Source organism: Pinus tabuliformis, chromosome 2_2 (genome assembly GCF_031772625.1).
Source record: "Pinus tabuliformis cultivar Carrire ecotype Pingquan chromosome 2_2, CPIR1, whole genome shotgun sequence".
NCBI lineage: Eukaryota > Viridiplantae > Streptophyta > Pinopsida > Pinales > Pinaceae > Pinus > Pinus tabuliformis.
The window spans coordinates 537,102,717-537,117,889 of NC_142300.1; the positions used below are offsets into that span (position 1 = coordinate 537,102,717).

Here is a 15,173-nt window from a genome sequence, read left to right on the forward strand (position 1 = left end):
AATAATATATATATTGGGTTTGGAGTATGTTTTAAAATTATTTATGTTTGGTTAAGAGCTTGTTTTCTTCGGATGTAAGGAAACATGTTAACGGTCCAAGACCCAGAGATATCTGGTAGGAGTAAAACCCTGCCCCCTTACGGATCACCAACAGGTTATTCCAAGTGGCATGGTTTTCGTTGAATAACGGTGATGAGTCAACCTGCATTCGCGGATAACAACTAGAAATGGACTGCTGATTTGACCACTGAGTTATGATAAATTTTCCCACTGGTGAAAAAAAAAGTATATAATTATATTAAAAAAATTAATGGTATAAAAAAATATAATTAAATATTTAGTTTTTAACTAAATTACAAATAGTTATGTTTAATAAAAAGAATTATATATTAATATTTAATATAAAATTATAAGGTGGTAAGTGTAATGGTGCTCATTTGTTTTAAAGTAAAAATTGGAATCTCTTACTCTATAGTTTAGATAAAGTCACTAATAATCAAGTGGAAAATTATGTCTTTAATGAGGTATCAACTAGTAGTGATCCCATAACCTCGCAAATTGATTGTCATGAGGGACTCCATAAAGACAATCAAGCATTTGCAAACAAGCTCTTCTCCTTTAGATCCCAAATTGTAATCCTTTTTTCTCGAAGAATAATTTAAGCATAATTAATTAGAAAAATACGAAAAAAAAAAAAAAAAAAAAAACCAAACATCTTTAATTAGACACTTGTAATTATTATTTTATTTTTTTTCAAAGAAATGAGTATAGATTTCTATTATAAAAGTTAGTTTCTCGGCCAAAACCCGTACATTCAACATCCAATTCCAAAATGATTGCATTCTACTGTCCACAAAATGAGCTTTCCTTCTACTAACCACAAAATGGAGAACCACTGCTTATGACATTGCTTGCCTATTGTTCTAAAAAGATGCCTACTATAGACTTTGTAAAAGACTCCTTAAAACATAACATATTTACAAAACATTAGACATAGATTATCAAAAGAAATGCCCAAGCATTTTACAATATTGTCACAGAGGTCACATCTTCAGATTTTAATTCAACCAGTTAACTATGATGCTCCGATCCTTGGGCTCTTGTTCCTTTCTTCCACACTGGGCTTGAGTTGGGTTCGAGTTGGGTTCAACGTATGCCAATTCTAACTAGAGTCCACCTGAGAAATTGTCCTTGATCTCGTCAAGTTTTAGTGGATGACAACCATCTCTATCCCAACTTCTCTCTACAAACAATCAAGTTTACTTTGCAGTGTCTCAATTTGCGTGTTGACTAGCAATTGGAACAACTTCCTTTCAAATTCCTCGACTTCATAACAATGATCCAAGGCAATTATTAAACCTTCCAAAGCTTTCAGGAGTTGTTTGGGGCCTATGTTCTCATTTTTGTAACGTTGAGACGAGGAACCTATATGTTCCATGGGAAGGCCAAACAAGGAGTTATGCCATTGAAGGAGACACAAATTCCTCAAATCACTAAAACAAAAAATGTTTTCTCTAGATGGGGCAACCCTCGAACTGATGATCCTTTGCTCAATGCTCTCAGCGCATTCAAATTGCAAACTCCTCGCATTATATAAGCACTAATAATCTAGCCTCCAAACAAGTTGTTTCTTCCTACGTTATTCATTCCTCTTGCAACAATTAAACGCAAAGGAATGCGATCTAGACCAGGAATGTCTTGGAAATCTTGCCAATGTTGCAACTTGATGCAAAGATGAGATGAAGGGAGAGTCTACCCAAGGCAAATTAAGTGAGAGACTTTCCCCATGGAGATTTCCAACCTATAGAGCCACTTACATGTGTTTATTACCATATGATGGATACACTTATGCGCATGAGAGGTAGAGGAATTGTTTCAGATAATAATGCAAAGGTACAATCACAATTGTGCCCATATTTGGCACATAAATGCAAACATAATGCGTATCAATAAATTCTTCGATGGGATTGATTCTAGTTGCGCCCCAAATGCAACCTTATATTGACAACAAATCCAATTATTCATAGGAGAGCTATTACCTAATACTATGCAAATGCTTATTATGGCGATGGACATAATGATATGTAACTATTATTTGTTTTAAGAACTCCTTGATCCATGTGAGACCACTTATTTGCCAATGTGTTTGTATTTGAATTTAAGTGCCTAAGCACATGAACTCTCTCTTCAAAATGATTTAGTTGGATTGAAATTATTTGTAGGATTGGGGGGTTACTTTTGTTATACCTTTTAGTTTCTAGGACTCGCTGAATTACAAGCAGGGAGTCTCCAAAGACCATAATTTTGGTGATATTCATGGAAATTGCTAGAACAAGACCTTTCCAAAGTGCAAGGTATTCTACATGATTGTTGGTGGCAACCCTCAATCCCTAAGCATACTATAGCTTGATTTTTCCATTGAGGCAGAGAATAACCCCTCCAGCTCTGCCACCCCTTAGACACTCATAATTAGTAATCAGACACTTATAGGTTTGATCTTGGACCTTACCTATATTACTCTAACTAATTACCAATTCACCATAGTTTAAAAGAATAATTTTATTACATAATTTTAATATCGAATTATCATTATCATTTATGAGTTTGAAGCCCTTAAGTCCCTTAACAAGAACCCTAACATTGTTATTCTAAAGTGGATAAAGGTGGTGCAGTGGTTATCATGGACATGGGTGATTATAGAAGAAAGATGTTAGACCATTTGTGTAAGAGCAGTAGTTACAGGAAGCTTCAGAAAAAACCCCATTAAAAAAGTTTCTAAGGTTGTGGCTAATGCCATAAAACCTAGTAGCATCATGGGCTCCATAATCCATAAGGTTATTGAGAGCAACCTTGTCATGCCTAGGATTTATGGGCTTCCCAAGATTCATAAAGAAGGCACCCCCCTTAGACCCATTGTTTATACAATTGGTGGGCCTACTTATCTCCTAGCAAAGTATTTAGCTCGTAAGCTTAAGCCTCTTGTTGGTCGTTCTATTTTCTTTTTTTGTGAAGGATTCCTACTCTTTTGTCAATGATTTGAAGGGTTTAAAATTTGAACCGAATGACACTCTTGTGAGCTTTGATGTTGTCTAGCTTTATACCAATATCCCTATTAATGAGGATATTGATTTGATCAATCATATCACAGATGTAGACACAACGAAATTGGTAGAGATTTGCCTTACCTCTACCTTTTTTAGATTTGAAGGTGAGTTCTACGAGCAAACTTGTGAGGTTGCTATGCGTTCCCTGCTCTCCTCGGTAGTTGCAAACCTTTTTATGGAAGATTTCGAATCCAAAGCCTTGGCTTCTGCTCCTTTCAAGCCTAAGATTTGGAAAAGATTTGTGGATGATACCTTCATCAATTGGCCTCATGGTCGTGAGAAGTTAGATGTTTTCCTCCAGCACCTGAATAATCTGTCTAGCTCCATTAAGTTCACAATGAAGACTGAAATTAATGGTAGCCTTCCTTTTCTTGACGTTCTTATCTCCAAGAAGGATGACGACTCTTTCTTTCACCAGGTCTTTCGGAAGAAAACCCACACAGAGCATTATCTTCGCGCTAGCTCTTATCATTTTCCAGCTCAAAAGGTACGTGTTCTCAACACATTGGCCACTCGGGCTCTTAGGGTTTCAAATGATGAGCACTTGGAAAATGAGAAAATGCATCTTCTTAGAGTCTTTGATAATAATGGCCATAGTAAGCTCGAAGGTCTGAGAGCTTTCTTAAATGTGAGCAGAGGTCCGAAACCAAGGAAAGACCCTAGGGATTTGGTTGACAATGTTCAACTTCCATTTATCCAGAGTACCACTGACAAGATTGCTTCTATTTGAAAGAAACATAAGATCTCTTCAACCTTTAGACCCTTGAACATCATTCATGGTTCCCTCCAATCTGTTAAAGACACGTTGGACCCAAAAACATGAAAGGTGTCTATTTGACCCCTGTTCCTATGGAACCCATTCTTATGTTAAGTTAGTTATGTGGTTATGTTTTTAATTTAGTTTATTTGTTTTTATTTATTTATTAATTTATTATATATATATATGAATTATTCTCTTGATTAATATTTTATTAAAATAATTAGATTTTCTTTTTGCTTTTTAAGAATTATTAAAAAGAATAATAATAGTTTATTAATTCCTTTTTATAATTGGCAATTTCCTCTCTTTAATATATATAACTTGTATCGATCAGAACATTCATCAATTTTTTTGATGATAATCTGATTTACTGGAAAAATTATCTTCAAACATTATGATTTAATTTAAGATAATTTCTTTTATTGGAGGGGAAACCCTGCTCCGTGGTTACGCCAACAAGTCAAATGAGTACACCAAATGGAAATTCCTCCACTCGCATGCCGAGTCAACCCTTTCATTTTCTCAGTGGGGCCCACAAAACGTCCTCATGTGACCACTCTGCAAAGATTGGGCGACCGAGGGTTTTCATGCGAAGGAAGCGACTAGTCCCTCACCGGGCATGGCAGTAGACCAGAATCGGAAGATTCAGAGTCCGGAACTTTTTCTTTATTCTCCGTTTCGTCTGGAAATGCACTCACGCATGGATCTGCCCGTTAGAATTTTATAAATACGTGTCCTAAACCGACAGAATGCAGCGCTGAGATTCGAACTTCTCTGAATTAAATGGCTTCGGAGATCGAAGTTGTGACGGATGCCGATGCTCAGGAGCACCAAAATTCCTCCTCATCCTCTGCAATAAACGGGACAGCGAACCGAATTGAAGAAGAGGAGGCGAGCGTTAGGAACGATGTTTACACCGCATCGGCTTATGGCGATTTGGATAAATTGAGTAGATTAGTTGAAGAGGAGGGTTGCTCCGTCTCCCTCCCCGATGCGGGAGGCTATCATGCTCTGCAGTGGGCTGCCTTAAATAACCGCGCGGCAGCTGCTCAGTATCTGATCGAGGTCAGTTTTGAACCATTGCTTGCTTCGTTCGTAGGGCTTTAATTTTATATCTCATCGGCTGTTTTACTAGTAGTTTCTCATCTCCTGAGAAATATATGACGTCATGCCAAATGTGGTTAAATATTTAATTGCCTTCTGTCGCCTAAGATGATTTTGTTTCCGTTTTGGGGTTTCTCCGATCATTTGGTTTACTCCAATGTTTTTTTTCTTTTTTCCTTTTTTTCTTTTTTTCCAGCTATTTTAGTGCTAGTTTAATGTTTCAGTGGAGTTCATTGTGTCACACGATCTATTCTCGTTGTATTATTACTTGAACAAACCCAAAACACAGACACTAATACCTAAGTGGCATATGCTTGGCATGGGAAAATTTAATTGGCTCCTGTTACCTTAATATTTTTTTTGGGTGTGTTTAGGGTTTCTTCTCAGATGATTTGCTTGGGTTTCTTGTTTTTTCTTTCAGCTGTTTAATTATTATTTCAATGCTTCAGTGGAGTAGAATATATTGTTAGATAGCAACGAAATCGATTGTTGTCGTATTATTATTTCTTGCACCCACGCAGATCACAGACTCTGATACCGAATTAAAATTACTTGCACCCACGCAGAACGCAGACCCTGATTCCAAATTAGGATGTACTTAACATGTGAATTTTCACTTGTGAATTATGCGACTTTCAGAGAATTTCGATTAAGAATTGCTTTGGCCCCAATTTTCTTTGGATTGGGATGGTTGGCTTCCATGCAGTTGTTTGGATATTTCTTCGTCATTGATCATTACATTGCAATTTTTTTACCAGCATGGGGCGGATGTGAATGCCACGGATCACACTGGTCAGACTGCTCTGCACTGGACTTCTGTGCGGGGTGCGATACAGGTTGCTGAATTGTTGCTTCAGGAAGGTGCTCGGGTGGATGCTGCCGATTTCCATGGATACCGGGTGAGTACTCTCATAAAATATGCCAGACTTTGCAAATTTTAAGTTTAGTAAACAATTATCTGTTTAATTATTGATATTTTCAATATTTACAAGCAAAATTAATTATAAAGTCTTGCCACGAGGCACAAAAGAAAAAGACAGCACATGTTCAAGATAACCATCCAGGCCTTTGGTGGGACCAGATATGTATCAGGAGGAGTGTCATCCTTGTCATTGGGGTTGATGCCCCTGCCATCATTAGCTTGCTTCGAGTCAGGTACAGTGGTGCCCCAGCCATTATTATTGGCTGTTTCTCTTTTTTCATGATGGCCATGGCAAGAATCAGAAACTTATTGTTCAAGGGCTGTGGAGGAGGCTTGCGAGGATAGCTATGTTGCCTGTCCTGTCTCTCTCATGCTGCTCAGCCTGTTCTATGATGTGGTCTCCCATCACAAGGGTGAGATTTCCTGGACTTGACAGAAGGAACTGGAGGGTCAGCAGGAGGCACTTGCTCACGGTGGAGGGAGCCCTGCCCCATTATTCCAGCAGATGGTGCAGACATGCCACATTCAGCCCCACTTTCTGGACTTGCAAGAATTGCATAGTAATCCACAGTGGAGATTTAGTCATTGCAAGCTGAATTTGCAAAACTTGGTATTTATTGTATTTTGCTGGGAAACTAAGAGATATTTATATTAACGTGGTCCATATAGAGCAAAAAGTAAATATCTACAAACTCTGTTGGGATTCTCAGAATAAGGGTTCTGTCCAGATCTCCCATCAGTAGCATCAGGGTTCCTCGATAAACTGAACCATACGACTTTTAAATGGTAAATACTATTAGAACAGATAAGCAGTGAATTTCATCTAATAACTAGACTTTCATTGTCTTGCACAAAAAAATGCCCAGAAGAATGGGTTACGGACTACACCAATAGAATGGATTTGCATCCATATACCAAGATAAACAACCTTTGTAAATTGATGGATTATACCAAGTACTAGATTCCTGCAATATGTCAGCTGATAGTGGAGATCGAGGGACACATATTATGCAGGGAGGGTTCACCATTAGGGCTACTTTGTCCTTCTCCTCTTTGATAATGAGTGGCCTGTGGTAGAGTTCTCCAAGGACCATGTACTTCCTGCACTCCAGTCATTCCAGTCTCTTTAACCAGTTTGATGGTTTGTTAGTTCTCTTCTTTTTCTTTGTTGGCACATTCCAGCTTTTCCAATTTCCTTCACAATTATTCAACTTTGTCCGGAATCTCCAGTGAATCCACATTTCTATTCTAGCAAAACATGGCAGTTCTGGTTTGACCTAAGTATTTTATTTTTCTGTCATGGTAATAGAATGTTTTTTAAAGCAATGTGGTTGGACTCAAAATTCCATGATTGCACCATAGAGCCAATTATCAATTACCTGTTGATGGTCTGCCAGAGTTCTCAATACTTGGTTACTGCACTTTCTTTCAGAGATTAACCTTATAATGAAGAGCATACACTTGACTGAAAAATATGACAGTTTACAGATAATCCAACATCAAATGCTTAAAAACTCTTGTTGATAGAAGTTATAAACTTGACTTGGATGCATGGCACTGACTATGATGGCCTCTTGAAGGGTATACATTTTAGACAACTCAATCCATCTCTGTAAAACATTCAATTAATTGTAGGTTACTCACATAACTATTGCTGATTCACAATATGGTTACCTTGAAAAAGAGTTCTGACTATTACAACACCTAGTGCTGTAATTTAACAATCAATGGTCATAGCCTTATTAGGCAAACGCCCCCCCAATTCTTGTACTCATGGCAGCAATTCAGCCTTACATGCCACTTTATTTTGTTTTGCAGTTGTTTGGGCTGCTTTGATCTTTTAATGGAAATTCAATAAAGCTGGCTACCAATTTATTTCTCCTCAAATTCATTAATACACATGTTATAGGCACAATAGGAAGTGATAATTACTGTTATTTAAATTTGAAATAATTGAAGAAATTGGAAAACTGAAATTTGAACAAGTTATGCATGATTTGAATGCTCATACAAGGTTTAAGGTTTTCTTTTTTTGTTGTTGGTGACAGCTGATGGGCATTCCTCTTGAGGGTCTTTCTATGTTAGAGTTACAGGATACTTCTAACTCGAATACTGCATTCTTATGTGATATGCACCTGCATCAGCTTCTAGATCCTTGATTGTTTTCCCTGCCCGTTTTTTTGAAATTTTGAGGATGTTCCTATTTCTGCACCTACTTTCACATCCATCATTCTAATTGTGCAGCATCTCTTCTCATTTAAAAGTTGAGACTTATTCTGAACTTATTTGATTTTGCTTGATGCTTGGTTCTGACACTTCTGTCATATGACATCCACACTTTCATGGTTGTTGGTACTATTCATTGTGCATATCGGAACTCCTTTACAGTGAATTTATTCTATATGAACCTTATAAACTACCACAATTCAAATCTGCTTTTTATTCAATAATTAGGTCAGATTACAGAGACGTGGAGGTTATTTTTGCCTAAATACCCCAGAAATGCCACAGAGCACAAGCACCACTAGGCACAGGAAGAAAGGAGGACATTTCTACTTTATAGCAGTGATATCATGATTCAGGAATGGCAAATTTGCTGGAAACAGATGGTTCAGTAACCATGTTCAATAGAGAAACTTATCCACACTCCAGTCACCATATATGGCAGACACAACTCATCATACATCTACATTCAATAGTCCAATTACCAATTGCAACAAAGAAAAGCCTATTGTCAGACTCTGGTCTGTAGCAGAAAAGCAAAGCAAGTGTAGTACCCAATTGCAGAAATAAGTGCAGGAATATAGGTGAGGAATATAAATGTCAGAAAGGTGTGAGTTCTTAGATAGCAAAACGAGAAAGATAGAGAGAATGGAGAAGTGGGAAAGAAGAGCAAAATGGATGAACGAAAATAATTGAAAACATAGATGTGGAAGGGAAATAAAGGTTGATCAATAGATTTAGATGAAATAGAGATGCAACTGAAAGGTTGATCATAGATTTAGATGTCCTAATTCTAAAATTTTAAGAACCTTATAAAAGAAGGGGCGATCTTCTACGAGTCACAACTGATTTAGTACCGGTTTCTGCAAAATCTAGCAGCCTAGTACAAAACCCTACTAGGAAAATCTGACTTATGGCAACAATGGGATTAGCCACCGTTTTCACCTTAGTATCTTCTACCTTGTTTTGTGATCAGATGTTAACCCTGTTGTAGCGCAAAATCACTCTACTAAAATTCTTCTTCTCCCTACAAGGGTCTCAAAATCCTCTCAACCTTTCTTCAATACATGCGGGGCTTTGCTTTGACTTGGGAAGCTGTATTCTCCTTTTATGACTAAGGACACACACCAATCTCAATCTCAGATTTTCTGAGTCACAAGCCCCCTTTCCTGATCATGGCGGTTAGCCCAAAAATAGAATGGAACTGAGAATGAAGTAGAAAAGCAGAGTGCTCAGCCCAGACCAAGCAAAGCCCATTTAGATCGATGTTGAAATTCTGATGTTCTATGCTGTAACAATCACTTATTTCAAAACTTCTTTATGCTGCAATAATAGATAAACAATTGTAGATAAAACATAAATCAAATGCACAATAGAAGACAACCAAGAACAAAATGAGACAAAGGGAATTTAGGTCCAATGACCAGGGTAAAGCCCACAAGGGGAAATCCCAACCAAATGCTTCTTCTATTAGAAATCAATTGTTTAGCAGCGATACAGAGTACAATGAGAGATCAAGATAATTAGTAAGTTCCATTGGAATTCCTAGGTATTACCTGTTAGAAATTTTATCTGTATTCTCTGGTTTATTTCGCCTACTTGTTTAATTACTAACAAGTTATTTAACCATATAAACACTGAAATAAACACAATACAATGTCAACCATCGACAGATCAACAATGGAAATAAATAGACAAACACACAAGTGACCGTTATTTTTGGACAATTGTCCCCGGAAAAACTCAACTTGGGAAAACCAGTGCAGCAGTTCTGAGGGTTTTATTATTAAGCAACTTTTTAAAGTACATTGGGTGCCAAATTGGCTCACCTGACAGAGATAAACAAATATGGCAGTAATACCTCTCTTCGGAAGTAGATATTTGGAAAGTCTGCCCCACGAAACCCTCTCCAGCACAATCTGAAGCACTGTGTCAGCCCTCTTGGCCTCTATGTCAGCCCTCTGAGGCTCTGCGCAGCCTCTCTGGTTCTCTGTGTCACTCTTGCAGCCTTTGCATGGATGACGCAGGACCTTCTGGCCTTTGTGCAGTCCCTGCTAGCCTCTGCATGGCTCCTTCTGACTCTGCGTTTGCCTCTCTGCTTTTGTGTTGGTCTTCCGACACTATCTATGCCTCTCTGCCTCATACTCACTGTCCCTCGCTCCAACTCTAATCACTGATTCGATTTTTCTTAGCAAACCCCACTCTAGAAAATCGAATGAATGATCACTTTGGTGTTTCTCCAATTGACCCTCAAGCATCCTCTTATACTTTTCCTGTTGATCCTTCAACGACTGAGATTACATCTCTAATCAACTGCTAAGATTAGATTTGGTTGATCCATGTCATTTAGAACCTTTTATGCCAGTTTTATATCAATACCATTAATATTTTATTTTTCCTAAGTTTAGACTTAGGAACTCTATTAAAAATATTAATTATTTTAATATCTCCTTAATCGGGTAGAATCTGCCCAAACTATTTCTGCCTCTTGGAGATATCACGTGCTTTAGCTTTTCCACCAATTTTCATGGCTAGAGCACATCCGATGTGACCCCAAATCAACACCCCCTCTTAGCGAGGACTGTGCTCTAGTAATACTCCACATTGAGCATCACCCTGATTATATGACATCGGTACCTGTGCTGATGCTAGACCTCCCCGCCCAACATCCTCTACACTGCTGCATCTTGTACTGCTGCCCATGGCTCTGCCACTGCCACTGCTACATTTGTACGACAACTCCTTCTGCATCCGTGCTGCTGCTGGTCCTTTCTCCCAACACTGCATCTGCACTGCAGTTCCCTCTCATCATACTGCATCGTGCTACTGCTACTGCTACTGCACTGCAACTCAATTACTGAGAAGTAAGTAACTGATCCACCAAACTACTGACATCGCTTGTAGTTTTCTTGACTACAGCTCGGTGTCTCCCTACCTCTTCTCTAGAGGTACCTGAACACTCATGGCACAATCGTCATCATCCTCTACCTCCTTTTTTGCCTTCGTTGGCACTGCCTTGGAGTCAGACGCCTCTCCCTTACTCTTCTTCCTCGGACGCTGGTTCACATAATGGCCCAGTTCCCCACAGTTGAAGCACTTTATCATGGAGAGGTCCTTTTTCTTCCTCTTCTCCTGCTTCCCCATAGATGCTAGCGCTGCATCCTCTTCCTCCTCTTTCTTGACCTAGGCTCCTTTGTCGCTGCTTCCCGCCTTGGTCTACTATCTAATCTCTTCTTGGCGAAGAGCTGCCCATAGTTCTTCCCATCCTGGAAGAATTGCTCTACCCAAAATACTTTGGACGAATGTCTCCCACTCCTCGGAGACTGTGTTTAGGGCGATCCTCACCATTAATTCTTCATTCGGCGTGGCCCCTATGGAAGTCAGTTGGTCCGGAATCTCCTGCAACCTGTTGAGGAAGTGATCTACCTGCTCCCCCTTCTGCATCTAGTACGACCGCAATTGATTCTCCAGTAGCATCTTCCTTTGCATGGAAGTGCCTTGATACAACTTCGTCAAGCTGTCCCACATTTACTTTGCCGTGTCCTTCTCGGCAATATGCTGTACCACATGGTCCTTGACCCCATCAAGGATCATGCATTTTGCCTTGGCCATTGCATCCTCATACTTTTCGTTGTCAGCTAGTTTGAATGGGATCACCACGGTTCTCAAGGCGAAGGCCTTGATACGATGCCTATCTAGAACGGACAGGATCCTGGCGTTCCAAATCACAAAGTTGGATGCCTCGTCCAGTCTGTCCTGATCCCTCAGTATATTCTTGGCCATCGCTCTGCTCTTCTTTTTCGATTCCTCCGAGTCTCTACTTCACTCCTGGAAGTTCTCTCTTCGACTCCCTCTGAGTCACTACTTCCCTCTTGGAAGTTTTGTGCTAGACTCCCTCTGAATCTCGATTTCCCTCTTGGAAATCCGCCTGCCAACTGTTGAGTCGCACCTCTTCGATCTCCTATGCACCTGCAACACTCATATGGATTTCTTGGCTAGAAATCTGCCTAGGTAGCGACTCCCTCTACCTTGGTTTTGCCCCCTTAGGTGCTGTTCCGTCTCGGCAACAACAACACCCCACTAACTTCACTCTCTCTGATCTGCCCACAGCTTCCTATGCCCTAGCAATTGAAGAACTGAGCCTCTAGGCTCTGCGCAATCTTGGCAAGGCTAATTTTCTCCCTTGGCCAACTGCGTCAACCCTCCTGGTCTCTGCGTGGCTCTTCGTGAACCTCTTCTGCGTTCCTCAGCCTCTGCGCTGGCCTCTCTCTGGCTCGAACTGATGATGCAGGTCCTCTGCGTCAACCCTTCTCTGTTGCTCTTTGCCTAGGAACAACTTCTGTCACTGGACAGTTGTTTTCACTGCAAATTCTTGATTCAGCTGGCGCCTTTAGCTCTCTTGTGATTTGCAACCCTCTGATACCATGTTGAAATTTCTAAGTATTACCCGTTAGAAATTTTATCTGTATTCTTTGGTTTATTTCGCCTACTTGTTTAATGACTAACAAGTTATTTAACCATATAAACATTGAAATAAACACAATACGGTCTCAACCATCTACATATCAACAACTGAAAGAAATAGACAAACACACAAGTGACACCGTTATTTTTGGACAATCGTCCCCGGAAAAACCCAACTTGGGAAAATTGGTGCAATAGTTATGAGGGTTTTATTATTAAGCAGCTTTTTTGAGTACACTGGGTACCAAACTGGCTCACCCGATAGAGATAAATAAATCTGGCAGTGATACCTCTCTTCGGAAGCAAATATTCGGAAAGTCTTCCCCACGAAACCCTCTCCAGCACAATCTGAAGCATTGCGTCGGCCCTTTGAGGCTCTGTGCAACCTCTTTGGCTCTTTCCATCACTCCTGCAGCCTCTGCGTGGATGACGCATGCCTTTTTGGCCTTTGCGCAGTCCCTGCTAGCCTCTACATGGCTCCTTCTCTGCCTTTGCGTTTGCCTCTCTGCTTCTACGTTGGTCTTCCAACGCTATCTCTGCCTCTCTGCCTCGTACTCACTGCCCCTCGCTGCAACTCTGATCACTGATTCGATTTCTCTTAGCAAACCTCGCTCTAGAAAATCGAATGACTGATCACTCTTGTGTTTCTCCAACTGACCCTTAAGCCTCCCCTTATACTTTTCCTGTTGGTCCTTCAACGATCGAGATTACATCTCTAATTAATGGCTAAGATTAGATTTGGCTTGATCCATGTCATTTAGAATCTTCTATCCCAGTTTTATATTAATACCCATTAATATTTTATTTTTCCTAAGTTTAGACTTAGGAACTCTATTAAAAATAATAATTATTTTAATATCTCCTTAACCGGGTAGAATTTGCCCAAACCATTTCTGGGTCTTGGAGATCTCACGTGCTTTAGCTTCTCAACCAATTTTCATGGCTAGAGCACATTCGATGCTATCCAATGTTTTAAAACTCCGACTCCGACTCTGACTCGGCCAAGGGTCGACTCTGACTCCGACTCAATATCGACTCGGCTGGCTCGATTTCAATGACTCGATCATTGTAAAAAATACATTAAATATTTCTTTTTTATTTATAAAAACACATTATTTTAAAGATTTTCATTCATGTTTCCAAACACACAACATTAGAATATAGATAGAAGACAACATATGATCAAAGTAGGCTCATGAATATATCCATTATATCAAAATGGCACCCAGTGCATTGTCCAATACATACACGATGATGATATAGAGATCAAAACAAAAACACATAACCAAGGAGGCTAGAAATGGCCTCTACAACAAAAGTTTGTGACTAGTGCTACTGGCTATTGGTAGAGTTGCCAACATCATTTGACTGAACCTCTAGATCAGAGTTAAATAGGGAAACCCATGAGTCAGACAGGGAAGCCCAGGGAGTCCCCAAAAATGAAATTTCAAAAAAAAAATGCCGCTGAAGTGACTTGACCGGCCGCTTTTACTGAGCCGGCCGAGTCGTTAGCCAACTCGGCCTGCTCGATAACAACCCGGCTGGCCGAGTCGTTAGCCAACTCGGCCTGCTCGGTAACAACTAGGCCGGCCGAGTCGTTAGCCAACTCGGCCTGCTCGGTAACAACCCGGCCGACCGGTTTGGTTCAAAGGCCGAGTTGACCCGGTTGGGCTATGACTCGGACCAACTCGACCGAATCGGAGTCAAAATGGTCGGTTTTTAAAACAGTGATGCTACCCCAAATCAACAAGTTCACCCAAATCTGAACAAACTGTAGCATGAAGATCACTGGTAGCAGCATCGCACACACTGAATTAATCTTCTCTTCAACCGAATCAACACTGAAAAATTGAAGCACTGAATTAACCTTGGCTCACCAAGTTTTGCTCTTACTCTCCAAGTCTTTCACTCACAATCTTCTTCAACTCTCTCCAATTCTCTCTCAAGTTTCAATTCCTCTTTCACAATGCACAAGTAGTGAGGGGAGAAAGAATGAGACACATATATAGGAGGAGCAACGAATCCATACCATAAAGGAGTAACTCGCATGCCAAGAGGGAGAGTAACGTATGCCCATTTAGGAAATGTAACTCATACCATTAAGAAGGTACACATGCTTTTGTAACTTATGCCATTAAGAAGGAGAGTGTAACATATGCTTTAAAGAGTGCGTAAGAGGAATCTTTCATGACATGCTTTAATGAAAGCATAAGGGAGTGTAAGAGGAATATTCTATGACGATATTTTATTGAGTGTAAGAGAGTGTAAGAGCATTAATGAGTGTAAGAGGAATATACCATGCCAATAATGAGAGTGTAAGAGAACATGTTAAAATTGGCAACTAGGGCCAAACTCCACCTTGGATAGCTCATATGATGAAGCTGATATTTTTATTGGATTCCTCTTTTCGAGAGGTGTAGGATTGATCTAAAGATCATCTCATTTTGACATGTAAAAATGAAATTATGAATTTATTTCTATTATGGACAAATTGTGAAGGTCGGCCAGCAAACTAATTTAGGCTCAGAAGCCCAAAAGTCAAGTCTTTTCAGCCTCAATGTTGCATATAAATAAGAGTATCTACCTCATTTAGACA

At 39.7% G+C, this 15,173-nt stretch overlaps 2 protein-coding genes across 2 annotated transcripts in view; both read left to right on the forward strand.

The window, feature by feature from the left end:
• The window catches only part of LOC149193723 (uncharacterized), a 53,956-nt gene extending 50,122 nt beyond the window's left edge, over window positions 1–3,834 (forward strand). The window contains exon 2 of the mRNA XM_089407414.1: window positions 3,094–3,834. Within this exon, the coding sequence (XP_089263540.1) occupies window positions 3,094–3,834 (741 nt within the window). The remainder of the gene's footprint in view (window positions 1–3,093) is intronic.
• A 584-nt stretch (window positions 3,835–4,418) lies between these two features.
• The window catches only part of TIP1 (Ankyrin repeat family protein with DHHC zinc finger domain-containing protein), a 189,466-nt gene continuing 178,711 nt past the window's right edge, over window positions 4,419–15,173 (forward strand). The window contains exons 1-2 of the mRNA XM_089404877.1: window positions 4,419–4,929; window positions 5,727–5,867. Coding sequence (XP_089261003.1) covers window positions 4,648–4,929; window positions 5,727–5,867 — 423 coding nt within the window. The 5' untranslated portion in view covers window positions 4,419–4,647. The remainder of the gene's footprint in view (window positions 4,930–5,726; window positions 5,868–15,173) is intronic.